The 16,190-nt window shown below is 41.2% G+C and overlaps 1 protein-coding gene across 3 annotated transcripts in view; it reads left to right on the forward strand.

Moving 5' to 3' along the window:
- The window catches only part of DUOX1 (dual oxidase 1), a 280,203-nt gene that overhangs the window by 169,163 nt on the left and 94,850 nt on the right, over nt 1-16,190 (forward strand). For all 3 annotated transcript variants that reach the window (XM_069765805.1, XM_069765807.1, XM_069765808.1), the window contains one exon: nt 4,887-5,089. In XM_069765805.1, coding sequence (XP_069621906.1) covers nt 4,887-5,089 — 203 coding nt within the window. The remainder of the gene's footprint in view (nt 1-4,886; nt 5,090-16,190) is intronic.

The raw sequence follows: 16,190 nt of genomic DNA on the forward strand, positions 1-16,190 counted from the left end.
TTCTCACCACACATCTAGATAAGTTCCTTGGGGGGTCTAGTTTCCAAAATGGGGTCACTTGTGGAGGGTTTCTACTGGTTAGGTACATCAGGGGCTCTGCAAATGCAACATAATACCCGCAGACCATTCTATCAAAGTCTGCATTCCAAAACGGCGCTCCTTCCTTCCGAGCTCTGCCGTGCGCCCAAACAGTGGTTTACCCCCACATATGGGGTACCAGCATACTCAAGACAAATTGGACAACAACTTTTGGGTTCCAATTTCTCTTGTTACCCTTGTAAAAATAAAAACTTGGGGGCTACAATATCTTTTTTGTGGAAAAAAAAAATATTTTTTATTTTCACGGCTCTGCATTATAAACTTCTGTGAAGCACTTGGGCATTCAAGGTTCTCACCACACATCTAGATAAGTTCCATGGGGGGTCTAGTTTCCAAAATGGGGTCACTTGTGGGGGATTTCTACTGTTTAGGCACATCAGGGGCTCTCCAAAAGCGACATGGCGTCCGATCTCAATTCCAGCCAATTCTACATTGAAAAAGTAAAACGGCACTCCTTCTCTTCCAAGCTCTGCGGTGCGCCCTAACAGTGGTTTACCCCCACATATTGGGTATCAGCGTACTCAGGAGAAATTGCACAACAACTTTTGTGGTCTAATTTCTCCTGTTACCCTTGTGAAAATAAAAATTTGTGGGCAAAAAGATCATTTTTGTAGAAAAAATGCGATTTTTTTTTTTCACGGCTCTACGTTATAAACTTCTGTGAAGCACATGGGGGTTCAAAGTGCTCGCCACACATCTAGATAAGTTCCTTAAGGGGTCTAGTTTCCAAAATGGTGTCACTTGTGGGGGGTTTCCACTGTTTAGGCACATCAGGGGCTCTCCAAACGCGACATGGCGTCCAATCTCAATTCCAGCCAATTCTACATTGAAAAAGTAAAACGGCGCTCCTTCACTTCCAAGCTCTGCGGTGCGCCCAAACAGTGGTTTACCCTCACATATGGGGTATCGACGTATTCAGGAGAAATCGCACAACAACTTTTGTGGTCTAATTTCTCCTGTTACCCTTGTGAAAATAAGAATTTGTGGGCAAAAAGATCATTTTTGTGTAAACAAAAGCAATTTTTTTATTTTCACGGCTCTACGTTATAAACTTCTGTGAAGCACTTGGGGGTTCAAAGTGCTCACCACACATCTAGATAAGTTCCTTAAGGGGTCTAGTTTCCAAAATGGTGTCACTTGTGGGGGGTTTCCACTGTTTAGGCACATCAGGGGCTCTCCAAACGCGACATGGCATCCAATCTCAATTCCAGCCAATTCAACATTGAAAAAGTAAAACGGCGCTCCTTCACTTCTAAGTTCTGCGGTGCGCCCTAACAGTGGTTTACCCCCACATATGGGGTATTGGCGTATTCAGGAGAAATTGCATAACAAAATTTATGGTTACATTTCTGTTTTTACACTTGTGAAAATAAAAAAAATGGTTCTGAATTAAGATGTTTGCAAAAAAAAGTTAAATGTTCATTTTTTCCTTCCACATTGTTTCAGTTCCTGTGAAGCACGTAAAGGGTTAATAAACTTCTTGAATGTGGTTTTGAGAACCTTGAGGGGTGTAGTTTTTAGAATGGTGTCACACTTCATTATTTTCTATCATATAGACCCCTCAAAATGACTTCAAATGTGATGTGGTCCCTAATAAAAAATGGTGTTGTAAAAATGAGAAATTGCTGGTCAACTTTTAACCCTTATAACTCCCTAACAAAAAAAAATTTTGTTTCCAAAATTGTGCTGATGTAAAGTAGACATGTGGGAAATGTTATTTATTAACTATTTTTCGTGACATATCTCTCTGATTTAAGGGCATAAAAATACAAAGTTTGAAAATTGCAAAATTTTAAAAATTTTCGCCATATTTCCGTTTTTTTCATAAATAATCGCAAGTAATATCGAAGAAATGTTACCACTAACATGAAGTACGATATGTCACGAAAAAACAATCTCAGAATCAGCGGGATCCGTTGAAGCGTTCCAGAGTTATAACCTCATAAAGTGACAGTGGTCAGAATTGCAAAAATTGGCTCGGTCATTAAGTACCAAATTGGCTCTGTCACTAAGGGGTTAAAGGACCACTCCAGCAGTTTTGTTTTGTTTCAGCTGGAGTGCTGGGTAAAATCCAAGTCCCCTGTCTCCTCTCTGATACTCACCTTCCAGCATTTTCATTTGTTTTCGCCACCACCATCTCCAACAGTTTTTGCCTGCCAGCTGCTCCAGTGTATAATGGAGTGAGCCGGAAGTCACTAATCAATGTAAGTCTATGAAAGCCTCATTCTTGCTCTCATAGACTTGAATTGAGAGCTTGTAATGTAGCTTCTGAGTTCCAGCCATTCAGAAGCTGTTGCTCACAAGATGGTGCTGTGGGACTGGACCAACGCTGAAAAACGGTGATGACGCCAGAGTGTGATTATATGACCAGTGGAAGAGGACTTATTTAAAGCACCACTCCAGCAGTGAAAAAAATATCGCTGGAGTGGTGCTTTAAGAACAAATTACTAGATTTTCATTGGGGTGTGGTATCAAGTTACGAATGTTTTCAACTTAAATTGGCCGCCTCTGGACAAATTCATAATATAGCAATGGGAGTAGTAATACGAGTTGGGCAGGCTTAAAACCGCTAGGATAATGGTGTATGTTTTTCATTGTGGTACATAGAGGTACATAGAGGTACTGCAGAATCATGAGGACTATCTAAGGTAGGAATAAGCATTTGGGTTTAGAGCATCACACACGTCAGAAGAATAGCATGTGCAGGCTGGTGAGCAGAAAGGTTAGTCTAAACAGGAAACAAGAATTCACATTCACCTGAGTGTTGGTGCATGAAGTAAATATAAGCCCATTTTGATACGTTAAGAAAGTTTGGTGGTTCACATGGTCAACAATGGTTTCTACCGAGAATATTCCAGCTGAATCCCGTGCCAGTGTGTTCTCTCCTATGTATGCTTTGGTTGGTTCAAAAAGTTGTTGCTATTGTATTTTGCAATATCTTTTAGAATTCTTGATTCCTGTGGGTATGCCACAAATGTCTGACATGGAAATATCCCTTCAAGGATTCAATTAAGGATTCTCACTTTAATGTCCTTTGAATTTTTGTTAGGTACCATTTTCTCAGACCCTGCTCTAGGCTTGTATACCTTTTTCCCAGATTGTTCAATAATGTGTATGAGTCAGAACAAATAAAGGTTCTCACTGCAGTGTAAAGTTCTGGTATATACAGCAGACTTGTCCTGAACTGGCAGGCTAATTTTCAGGAATCACAATCACAGTGAAACCACAAGATGCTAGCTAACTTTCTTTACTATAAACAGGTCCATTCAGAAAAATAATTTGGTCAAGTTCAGTTACTTGTAGACCATGTACTTCACAGATTCACTAAGAAAAGAGAACGCCATGCCCTGTTCACCTCACAGGAGATCACAGCTACCTAATAGAGCCAACAGTGGTCATGCAGTCAGAATAGCACACAAGCAACTCCTCTCCGGTGGAGCCGGAATTCTAATGGCTATGCGCCAGCCCTGATTCCACATACACAAAACTCCTCACCGGAGGTGTCAGTATTCTAGGGGCTTATTTCAGCCAAACCCTGACCACATACAACCATGAACACACTGGCGCTGAACTTATAACATAGGGTTGATACTAGTGCATGGCCGTGCAGCCATGCGAACCTTTTAAAGTTTTAGCACTCAAGGACCTTCCTAGTGTTCCAACAGGAGCCGATTCAGGACCTGCGCATGTAACCCCAATGGTAGGTCGTCCCATGGGCATGCCCAGTATGGGAAAAGCAGGACTTTTCAGGACCTGAAAGATCTGTTCACTGCTGATCAGCACTGGCTACAAAGGCAGAGCCTGGAAGAACAGTAGTAACCAGTTGCCCAGTATCAGCCTGAGTCAGATGCTGGGACCGACGTATCCGCTGAGCAGGCTCCACTGCGGCTGGAGAAGAATGGGAGACCGCAGCAGAGATGGTTCGAGATTTCCCCTGTGCAGAGGCGGGAACTCGACACCTAACATCTAAGCTGTTAATTCTGTACTTTTCTGTGTAGAAACAGGAAGTTTTTTCCCTTCATAAATCATTCCGCTATTCCTCTTCTGACACAGCTTGTCCCTGCTCCCTCCTGCCAAGAACTTTTGCATTGGCGCATAGCTCACACAGGGAAAATAGACTTCCTATTTCTGCATAGAGCTTAAAAGGATTCAGCTAGTTGATTTTTAATCATGTGATGTTATAGATTTAATGGAAAACAGAAGAATTAGCTGGGTAGAAGGGCAAAATGAGCAATTGTACGTCCACAGTGCTATATAATGTGATGATTGCAATATACTAAGAGGAGAAAAACTTTGACGGAAGTGCTTCTTTAACTGAATATAGAGTTTAGTGCAAGTTGTTTTTGTATTATCCTTGTATGCATTATCAAACTATGACACTGTAGATTATGATCATAATATCCCATAAAATAGTTTCATAAAATTGTATAGTGATATTGTGGATACTAGGTAATAACTAACAATATTAGGAGATAGGAAATTTGGCTCCACATTAATCTAAACTATTTTTTTTAAATTTTGCTTGGCCTGCTCTCACCACCTTCATACTTAACTAAATTTCCAAACAATTCTGAAGATTAAGTATAGAACAGAAACCTTGTAGATTTTAATATCAATAAGACCATTGTGGTGAGAGGACAGAAGCATCTCCTTATTACACTTACATGAATATGGTCACTTTGTGATTTACAAGTTACAACCACTGAAGTCTGACAATCAGTAGAAATCCAACCCTGCTTTTCTTCTGGATGATAACAGTGCATAATATTTTTGCATTTTTTTTCCAGCTCAAGAATGGCAAGGTCCAAATGAACCAATCTGTCCTGTTCTCATACAAATTCATTCACATCAAGTGATTAGAATTTTGGATAGTAGATTTGCTTTGACACGAACCATCAATATGCAAAATCATCAGCAATTTAATGTAATTCAATCTAACAATCATGGATGCCGTACACTGCTAGTAAAAGTGCCTAATGAATATGATATGGTAAGTAATAAGATAATGTAACAGCCTGTTGTATTTGTGATCATTCTGTTTTTAGCACAGATTCATTTCTCACCTTTCTGCTGATGTTATCAGTATTTGTAATAAAACCTCTTAGAAAAGATTACAATTGTCTTCTCATTGAAGTTTAAGAGAAATTCTACTGTATCTTTGAATCATATTGTTCAGGATTGTGTATATTTGGTCTTTAGAATAAGTATATATGTGAGTGACAATAATTTGTAAAAATTGAAAAGCTTTGTGCATATAGTTAGCAAACAAGCAGGATATATGGATTGGCTGCTGACATCAACAAGTTTTCATCATCATCTACCAAATTATCTGACTGGGTGGATAAGGGAAATGTGGTAGATATAGATTATCTCGACTTCAGCAAAGCATGCGTGTGAATGTATGCAGATGCCTCCGCATGCATTGTTTTGACACTGCGCCGAATGCAACATGTTGTATTTTGTCAAAACGACGCATGCGGAGGCATCTGCATACATTCGCATTGCCTGCGTACCCAATATTAAAGATAGGAAAAAAAGAGAATTAGAGCAGCCCAAAGAAAGAGTCCGGGTGCAGAGCCCCCCAGGCAAATACCAAACCTCAATTACAAAAAAGAAAAATTGGAGGCAGCACACCATTTGTAGTGAAAAGGAGCTATTTAATCAGCCCAGAAAGCAACGTTTTAGTCGCAACAAGCTTGAGAAAGGTTTCTGTTGGGACCGAAACGTCGCTTTCTGGGCTGAATAAATAGCTCCTTTTCGCTACAAACGGTGTGCTGCCTCCAATTTTTCTTTTTTACAATATTAAAGATAGGTACGCAGGATGCATGCCGACGTAGGTGGAGCTGAATGAAAGAAGTGCGTCAGTGGGCGGGGCCAAACGGAGGAACTACGCAGCCCTCCACAGCTCTGACCAACGCAAATGTGAAACCAGCCTTAGACAGTTTGTTAAATGACCCCAAGAAACTGATAAGAACAAGTGGTCTGCATGACTGCTAGATTTATGTTGTGTGTATTGATGGCTCTCAGGTGCCCTGTTACTTTTGGAATCTAGGACTGAAAAACAATAACGCAAAATAAGGTCTTATCCAGATAAAGGGTGGAAAACTAATGCGTACAAGGATTTGCTAACCTGGCTTTGACATTACACCACCATAGGAAGCTTAATAAACTGGATCTAAAGATTTTGCAAGAAAATTGAAATGAAAGTTGGATTTTTTCCTGCATTGGCAATGACTCCAATAAGAGGAAGAAAGAAATTTAGGGAAAGGTGTGTAGGCGACTGCAGTTTTTAATTATTAATCATTTGTCCATTTGAATAATGATTGCTGAAAATAAAATGGGAAAATTCTCATGCTGGGTGAAATTTTTTTTTTTTTTGTATAAACACGTGAACTTTTAGTAAAAAAAAATTGTATTCTAAAACACTATTTCTATTAAACAGATATTTTAAAAAATTGTTTTAAAATTATTCCCTGAAATCAATATTATAAAAAATAAAAATATAAACGCACATAAGAAGAATAGATCTAAGGGACACAGATTCGATGAGACAGAGAAATGAGATTATTTGCCCGAGCGCTATGCAGTAATAGTTACAAAATAAACTGCGAGAGTATTAATCAAAATAAGTAGACAAAGGGTAAAATGAACAATGAACTGGTTGATAAAATAAAATAGATCTCGCAAGGGAACATCTGTTCATTTTTAACCCCTTTACTCCCAAGGGTGGTTTGCATGTTAATGACCAGGCCAATGTTAACATTTTTGACTAATGTCTTTTTTGAGGTAGTAACTCTGGAATGCTTCAATGGATCCCAGTGATTAAGAGATTTTTTTTGTGGCATATGGTACTTCATGATATAGGTAACATTTATTTGATGCGGCTTGCGTTTATTTGTGAAAAAAACTGAAATTTTGCGAAAATTTTGATCATTTCGCAATTTTCTAACTTTGAATTTTCATGTCCTTAAATCATAGAGATATGTCACACAAAATACTTAATAAGTAATATTTCCCACATTTCTAGTTTATATCAGCACAAATTTGAAACCAAAATTTTTTTTGTTAGCAAATTATAAGGGTTAAAAGTTGACTTTTTGAATATTTTTAGGGACCACATCACATTTGAAGTCACTCTGAGGGGTCTATATGATAGGAGATATCCAAAAGTAACACAAAGTGATCCAAAAAGCTGCACCCCTCAAGGTGCTCAACCTTTCAGGTGCTTCACAGGAAATTTTGGAATGTTCAAAAAAATTTACATTTTTGGCGTCGCATTACATACGCGCCATCGTTAACAGTACTTCCTGCTGCATCCAGGCTACCCTATTATTTTGGAATCTATAGAGACAGGATATGCATTTCTCCCTGAACCAGTATATTTGTTCTGATGAAGGTCCGGATGTGGACCGAAAATGTTCAACTTGCCTTTATGGATGCACATCAATAAATCTTTTTTGCATATGAAAATTACTCATTCAGAGTGCCAAGTTTTTTCTTATTTGGATTCGTTGGGCTGGATACCCTACTTGAGCACCTACCCTATATACTGTCACGAGTGCCAAGTTATTCTACTATTACGATATCTTACATGTAATCAGGAAATATTTTTCAGGCACAGTGCAAAGCTTAGAAAGCAAGGAGCGCTAGATTTTACTGTTATGGTTTACAGTTACAATGACACACTGGGAGAGCCAATGGGTACCAAAACAGCAGAACCCCCCCATAAGTGACCCATTTTACAGACTACACATCTCAATGAATTCATCTAGGGGTGCAGTAATCATACTGACACCATGGGTGTGTCACAGAATTGTACACCATTGAGCAGATTTTACATTTTCACACAAGAAGTGGGTAAAAATGGAACGAAAATTTGTCCTACAATTTCTACTCAAAGTGGCAATACTCCATATGTGGCTGTACAGTACTACTTAGCGATACAGAGAGACTCGGGAGGAACAGAGTGGTATTTGCCTCTTGTAGCGCAGATTTTCCTAGAAGAGTTTGTGGACTCCATATACAGAGCCTCTAATTGCTAGAAGAGCAGAATTCCCCCTTAAGTGACCTCATATTTGTAATTATACCCCTTTGGGAATTTATCTACAGTTGTGCTGATTTTGACTCCATGGGTATTATTCAGAAACGAGCAGCAATGACTGTTGCTAAGTGAAAATTGCAAAAACTGCCACTGAATTGGCTAGTATGTTGCAGTGACCAGTACGTTGCAGTCACGAGTACACTATGCCCAGCCCATGCTTTTGGAGGCATGCATCCGTAAGTTTGGGGGGCTCTAATCGCTTCAAAAATGCAAATGTGGATGCTATATGTGGTTTAGGTATACTGTAAGCTCCACGTGATCCACAATCTCTTTACTTCCCGCAGCCTTTCCTTCCTGGCCCTCACTGAAACCTGGTTGACGCACCCCGATGCAGCCTTCCCTGCTGCACTGAGTTGCGGTGGCCTCCACTTTACCCACATTCCTCGCTCTGGCAATAGACATGGCAGAGGAGTGGGTTTCTTTCTTTCAAAAAACTTCTCCTTCAACCCTATCCAACCCCCACCCTTATCCTCCCTTCTTTCGAGGTCCACTCTGTCCTTATCTACTCTCCTTCTAATCTCCAAATGGCAGGGCCGTATTTAGAGTTAATGCTGCCCTAGGCACTTTTCGTGCTGTCTCCCCCATTGGTGAGTATGACTAACGCAGACTCTGCCGGCAGTGACTTAGGCTACTTTCACACCAGCAATTATTGCCATTTGTGTCAGATCTAGCAGTTTTTCCGCATCAGCCGCATACCGGATCACTTACGGCAACACTGCGTTCGGCCTCATTCGTTCCCTGTGGGACTTTTGGACATGTGCAGCACTTGCGGTTTTGCAGCGATCCAGCAAATGCGGTATTTGCAGCAGCAGAAAAAATGCTGTCAGCAGTGTTTTTTTGTCTCACCGCAAGTGCCGACACTGGTGAAACAGAGTCAACACAAGGGGTCATAGGCATTTTCCTTTTAATGGGAGTAAACCTGGGGGAATGAGAAGGGGCTGTCCAAATAGCAATAGCAGTTAACAATAAATAATAATATAAATAATGCATGATGACCAGTACAGTGCACTCTTCTCTGCACAAGGCTAAGGGAATCTGATCCCTTCCTTTGTAGACTCTTTGCTGGGAGAAGCCCCAGAGCACACGTTACAGTGTTTAGGGAGCTACAATAGTGCCCGTTCCTCCATGGTTGACGTGTATTCGTAGACCGCGTCTATAGTAATATTATGGTGAGGACAGGATGTAACATTGGGAAAGTAGTCAGTAAATCATACAGTATGCTTAGGGTGGGGCCACAACTGGCCAAAGACCCCCCCTATGTCATATAGCGCAATGTAAGCGATTAGGGTCATGGTGCAAACTGTGATGCGCTAATGACGAAAAATCTAAATTAATAGTTTTTTTGCAACTTACAACTATAGTTACATAGGTTGAAAAAAGACCTAGTGCCATCAAGTTCAACCTTGGACCAATGTTTGCCAAAGCTGCCGATATTGATGGGTTTGGAGGAGTCGGGAGAGACGGACAATGGGCACCTAATGTGTATGGCAGCTTTATGAAGCATTTACTAGTTACAATGAAATACATGGAAGGATCTGCAGTGGACACATTGCTGACCAATGGAGGGCGTCCCAAGGTAGAAGCTGGTGTGGACCCTTGGCTGGGACCCCCCTACTGTCTATATCTGCTTGGGATACATACAGTATACACCGACACTGTCACCCGAGAGGATCATTACTATCTGTCCTCGGCCATAAAATCACCCATAGACGGCTCCTGCTGATGTCTCCATTACTGCAGTCAGCCGGGGTCAGGGGATAATCAGCGTCACGGACATATGGCACCAATCACCCTCATAGGGAACAAAGAACCAGGCGGTCAGAGAGTCCCCAAGGCAGATGTCAGGGGACATCAGGGCCTGAAACCCGAAGTCTATGGCAGATGCAGGACCGGAATATCCTTACGGGTTCCTGATCTGTGATCCTTAGTTTGGAAACAAGAGAAAAGTCTCAAAGTTGTAGAGATTTAGTAGGGAATAAACCCATTGTGGGTAGATCAGCCCCATCATCAGTCTCTGTTGTCCCTGTCAGCTCCTTAACAATGGGGCAGGAAAGGTTTACAATAAACAGATGTGATCACCGAAAGAAAATCTGACACATGGAGCAGAGAACAGCTCATCATTTATAGAAACAGTGGAACTACATCTCCCAGCATGGCCCCTGTCAGTGCATGTGAGATCAGCTCATCACTTAGGGTATGTGCACACGTTGCCAACCCTGGACTGAAGAGAAAAAAACTTGCTCAGGTGCCACCCCCCCACCCGCATCCTGGCGCCCTAGGCACGTGACTTCAAGTGCCTAGTGGCAAATATGACCCTGACCACCGGGCTCAGCCACTGCCTTCATCGATCAATTCTCTTCCTGGCTTCTTTACTTTCTCTCTGCTGACATCCTCACCTTCATCATGGGTGACTTTAATATCCCTACTGACACCCACCAGCCAGCAGCCTTCAAACTCCTATCACTTACTTTATCCTTTGGACTTACTCATTGGTTCTCCACAGCCACCCACACAGATGTGCATCATCTTCACACGCCCCTGTTCCCTATCTAATCTCACAACCTCTCTCCCCATCTGACCACCACCTACTCACCTTCTCATCCCTGTCCTCACCTGTCCCCCATGTCCAGCCACTAGCATATCCTGGTAGAAACCTCACACACCTAGACATTCACAGACTCTCAGACTCTATTCTTCCTCTGTCATCCATATCTTCAATCCATGACACGGACAGTGCCACCACTTTCTATAATGCCACCCTCACATCAGGTATAGACAGAGTCGCCCCTCTCACGCATGGCAAAATGCAATGAATCAATAGACAACCCTGGCACAACAATCTCACCATAAAACTTTGACAATCATCCAGTGTCGAGGAGTGGTGTTGGAAGAAAATACGCCTGCCAGACGTAAAAATGTTAGAAAAAAGTTAAAAAAAAATAATTAAATACCGTATATACTCGAGTATAAGCTTACCCAAGTATAAGCCAAGACTCCAAATTTTGCCACAAAAAACTGGGAAAACGTATCGACTCGAATATAAGCCTAGGATGGGACATGCAGCAGCTACTGGAAAATGTCAAAAATAAAAATAGATACCAATAAAAGTAAAATTAATTGAGACATCAGTAGTTTAACCCCTTCCCGACCTTTGACGCACCATATGCATCATGAAAAAAAGTCAGTTTGAGGGGTCTATATGGCTGAAAATACCCAAAAGTGACACCATTCTAAAAACTGCTCTCCTCAAGGTACTCAAAACCACATTCAAGAAGTTTATTAAACCTTCAGGTGTTTCATAGCAGCAGAAACAACATGATAGGAAAAAATGAACATTTAACTTTTTAGTCACAAAAATGATGTTTTAGCAACAATTTTTTTATTTTCCCAAAGGTAAAAAGGGAAACTGGATGCCAACATTTATTGTACAATTTGTCCTGAGTATGCCGATATTCCATATGTGGGGGGAACCACTGTTTGGGTGCACGGCAGGGCTCAGAAGGGAAGGAGCGCCACTTGACTTTTTCAATTAAAAATTGGCTCCAATCTTTAGCGGACACCATGTTGTGTTTGGAGAGCCCCTGTGTGCCTAAATATTGGAGCTCCCCCACAAATGACCCCATTTCGGAAACTAAACCTCCCAAGGAGCTTATCTAGATGCATAGTGAGCACTTTGAACCCCCAGGTGCTTCACAAATTGATCCATAAAAATGAAAAAGTACTTTTTTTTCACAAAAAAATTCTTTTAGCCTCAATTTTTTCATTTTCACATGGGCAACAGGATAAAATGGATCCAAAAATGTGTTGGGCAATTTCTCCTGAGTACACTGATACCTCATATGTGGTCACAAACCACTGTTTGTGCACACGGCAAGGCTCGGAAGGGAAGGAGTGCCATTTGCTCTTTTGAATGAAAAATTAGCTCCAATCGTTAGCGGACACCATGTCGCGTTTAGGGAGCCCCTGTGTGCCTAAACATTGGAGCTCCCCCACATGTGAGCCCATTTTGGAAACTAGACCGTCCAAGGAACTTATCTAGATGCATAGTGAGCATTTTGAACCCCCAGGTGCTTCACAAATTGATCCATAAAAATGAAAAAGTACTTTTTTTTCACAAACATTTTTTTTAGCCTCAATTTGTTCATATTCACATGGGCAACAGGATAAAATGGATCCTAAAATTTATTGGGCAATTTCTCCTGAGTACACTGATACCTCACATGTGGGGGTAAATCACTGTTTGGGCACACGGTAGGGCTCAGAAGGGAAGGAGCGCAACTTGACTTTTTGAATGAAAAATCGTTAGCGGACACTATGTTGCGTTTGGAGAGCCCCTGTGTGCTTAAACATTGGAGCTCCCCCACATGTGACCCCATTTTGGAAACTAGACCTCCCATGGAACTAATCTGCACTTTATGACTTATTCATACATCCAAAGTCGGTAAGTACTTACCTACCAGAACATAAATATACAACATTGGTTAAATTGGTTATGTGGAATATTCAGTAACCATTTTGGATAATGATCACTTGTAAAACGTATATAGCTATCTTAAAATAAATGTTACTACAGATTCGACCATCTATATGGCAAATGGTAAAATCCCAAAAATGTATATAGATTTTACTCAAAATGGCTGAGAAAGCGAGCCATCGATTTTTGGAGTTTATATAATCGATAAAGGAGAGAGCATATTAATTGCTAGATTTGAACCAAATTAAAAAAATAGATTGTCAATAAAACGTTTATTCAATATAATGCTGTTGACAAAGGGTCTGTTGAAAATATGTATATCCTAAATGTAAAAATTTACATATGTTTGTGTTACTTTAGAGCCCATCACAGTCCCTTGTACCTGACTGTAAAACTTATTCTGATATGTAAAATATTTATTCTTAAGTATAAATAAGTTGGCTAAAATAAATTCTTTCAGTTCAGCTGCATGTATTTCTATGCAACTGCACGCTCCGGAGTGCCGGCGTCAGTGCCAGGTATTGATGCAAGAGACTCGTGCGAGTTTCTCGCATTGCACTTGCAAGTGTGACCCCGGCCTTAAGTTGGAAGTCTATTACCCTGAGAGACAAATATTTCAAAGCACATAAGACCAATATAATGGAAGATATTTGAATATAAAGAAGAGACATATAGTGTGAAGAAACCTAATGACTCATGCCATTTAATTCCTTTGAGAAGATCAATAAGTTGCATGGAGTCTCTAAGATGACTGGATAAATTTGAAACATGCATTTACAGGAGTTTATCTATTTAGACTGCTAAATTGCTAGTAATAGATCCAATACCTGAAATCATGGGACATCAATAAGGGGTTATTTGTAGTGTTGAGAGATACTTTCCGATATTTGAAAGTATCGGTATCGGATGGTATCGGCCGATACAGGCAAAATATCGGATCTCGCCGATACCGAGTTCCGATACCAATACAAGTCAATGGGACACAAATATCGGAATGTATCCTTGATGGTTCCCAAGGTCTGAAGGAGAGGAAACTCTCCTTCAGGCCCTGGGATCCATATTAATGTAAAAAATAAAGAATAAAAATAAAAAATATGGCTATACTCACCCTTCCGAAGAACCCTGGCTCTCACCGCTGCAAGCGTCCGCCTCCGTTCCTGAGAATTACAGAGAGTGAAGGACCTTCGATGACGTCGCGGTCAGTCACCTGACGACTCACGTGACTGACCGTGACATCACCGAAGGTCCTTCACTCACTACAGTCTCAGGAACGGAGGCGGACGCTTGCAGCGGTGACAGCCAGGGTCCTTCGGAGGGGTGAGTATTGCCATATATTTTTTTTTTATTCTTTAATTTTTACATTAATATGGATCCCAGGGCTTGAAGGAGAGTTTTCTCTCCTTCAGACCCTTGGAACCACACGCACCACACACTCCGATACCGATTTCTGATATCACAAAAATATCGGAACTCGGTATCGGAATTCCGATACAGCAAGTATCGGCCGATACCCGATACTTGCAGTATCGGAATGCTCAACACTAGTTATTTGTGTTTTATGGATTTTAGGTAAATTGAGAGAAAAAGGCATTTATGTGATTTTTTATATTTGGCTGATACTATGGTGTCCCTTACTATCAAAAGCATAAAATTTAGATTTTGCATTCACATCTACGTGATCATTTTGATCAGGCAGTGTGCCTACAGATGGGTCCCTAGGATTGTCTGTGTAACATAAAATGCCTTTTTACTGTAATTTTATTCTAATGTGCAGATACTTATTGGAGGCATCCTTAAAATAGGAATTCCATTCCCATGGGTCTCTGGTCTTTTGTCAAACTAGGCAGAGTTGATAAAAAGCTTGCTTATTAAATTAGTGTATATCATCTTTCTAATTATCTTTCATTAATAATATTCTTTTTTTTCATAAATGTAATAAAATGTATGCATTTGTTGGACCTAGTAGAGTGTAATATTCTACATTGTTCTGTTATTTTAGATATCATTGTAGTTCACTGGTTTCTTCCTCTAAACCGGCATTTTTTTGAAGATGAGCAGATAGACAGTCTCAAGCAAGTTCTAGTCTATCTATTTGAACATGTAAAAATATTTAGTTAAATTTTTACATGCAATATATTTTATGAACTATTTTAGAAATAACCGAATGGTTTAGTGCTTTCAGCAGTTCACTGATTAAGAATGAACTGATGTTCACCTGTGAGGTCCATTTTATTTGATCATCCAGTTCATTGTTCATTTCACCATTTGTCTACTTATTTTAACTAATACTGTCAAGGTACCATCACATTTAGCGACTTTACAACGATACCGATAGCGATCCGTTGCAGCGTCCTGGATAGCGATATCGTTGTGTTTGACACGCAGCAGCGATCAGGATCCTGCTGTGACATCGCTGGTCGTTGCTGAAAGTCCAGAACTTTATTTCGTTGCTGGATCACCCGCTGACTTCGCTGAATCGGCGTGTGTGACGCAGATCCAGCGTTGTCTTCACTGGTAACCAGGGTAAACATCGGGTTACTAAGCGCAGGGCCGTGCTTAGTAACCCGATGTTTACACTGGTTACCATTGTAAAAGTAAAAAAAAAAAAACACTACATACTTACATTCCTGTCACGTTCCCCAATGTCAGCTTCCTTGCGTCCCCCAGTGTCAGCGCCGGCCGGCCGTAAAGCAGAGCACAGCGGTGACGTCACCGCTCTGCTTTCCGGCCGGCGCTTACACAGTGCAGGGAAGCTGAAGGCGAGGGACTTGACAGGAATGTAAGTATGTAGTGTTTTTTTTTTACTTTTACAATGGTAACCAGGGTAAACATCGGGTTGCTAAGCGCGGCCCTGCGCTTAGTAACCCGATGTTTACCCTGGTTACCCGGGGACTTCGGCATCATTGGTCGCTGGAGAGCTGTCTGTGTGACAGCTCTCCAGCGACCAAACAGTGACACTGCAGCGATCGACATCGTTGTCTATATCGCTGCAGCGTCGCTAAATGTGACGGTACCTTTAGGCACTGGGATTCTCCCCCTGCACAGGATGGATCCCAAGCCTTATCTTCTCCTACAGTCTCTCATTCAGTCTCGACCACAGTAGATGCTGCTCAGCAAAGACGTCGGTCTCAGTGTTTTGCTCAGACTCGGGCTGTGAACATTGTTACCGCTGCTTCTTCAGGTTCAGCTATGGTAACTAGCAGCGAGCTGTCATTCCTGAGAGTAAGTCCAGAATTCGCTCTACTGAGCATGCTCGTGAGGTGGCGACCTCTCATTGGTGGTCGGTCATCAGCTGCTCAGGTCTTGTGCTGGCTCTGAATTGGCTCGCGAGCAAGGTCCTGTCTGATTGGCACAATCTATAAAAGGATCTTTGGTGTGCCCATTGGTGCTCTAAGATCATTTATGTTACATGTGTGTGTGGAACACTATGGTAGCGTGGACTTGTCTGCGTGTGCTCAAGGTAGGCATATAGCCTTTAGAATTCTGGCACCTCCAGAGAGGAGTTCGTATGTGCTC

This window comes from Ranitomeya imitator, chromosome 4 (genome assembly GCF_032444005.1).
Source record: "Ranitomeya imitator isolate aRanImi1 chromosome 4, aRanImi1.pri, whole genome shotgun sequence".
Lineage (NCBI taxonomy): Eukaryota > Metazoa > Chordata > Amphibia > Anura > Dendrobatidae > Ranitomeya > Ranitomeya imitator.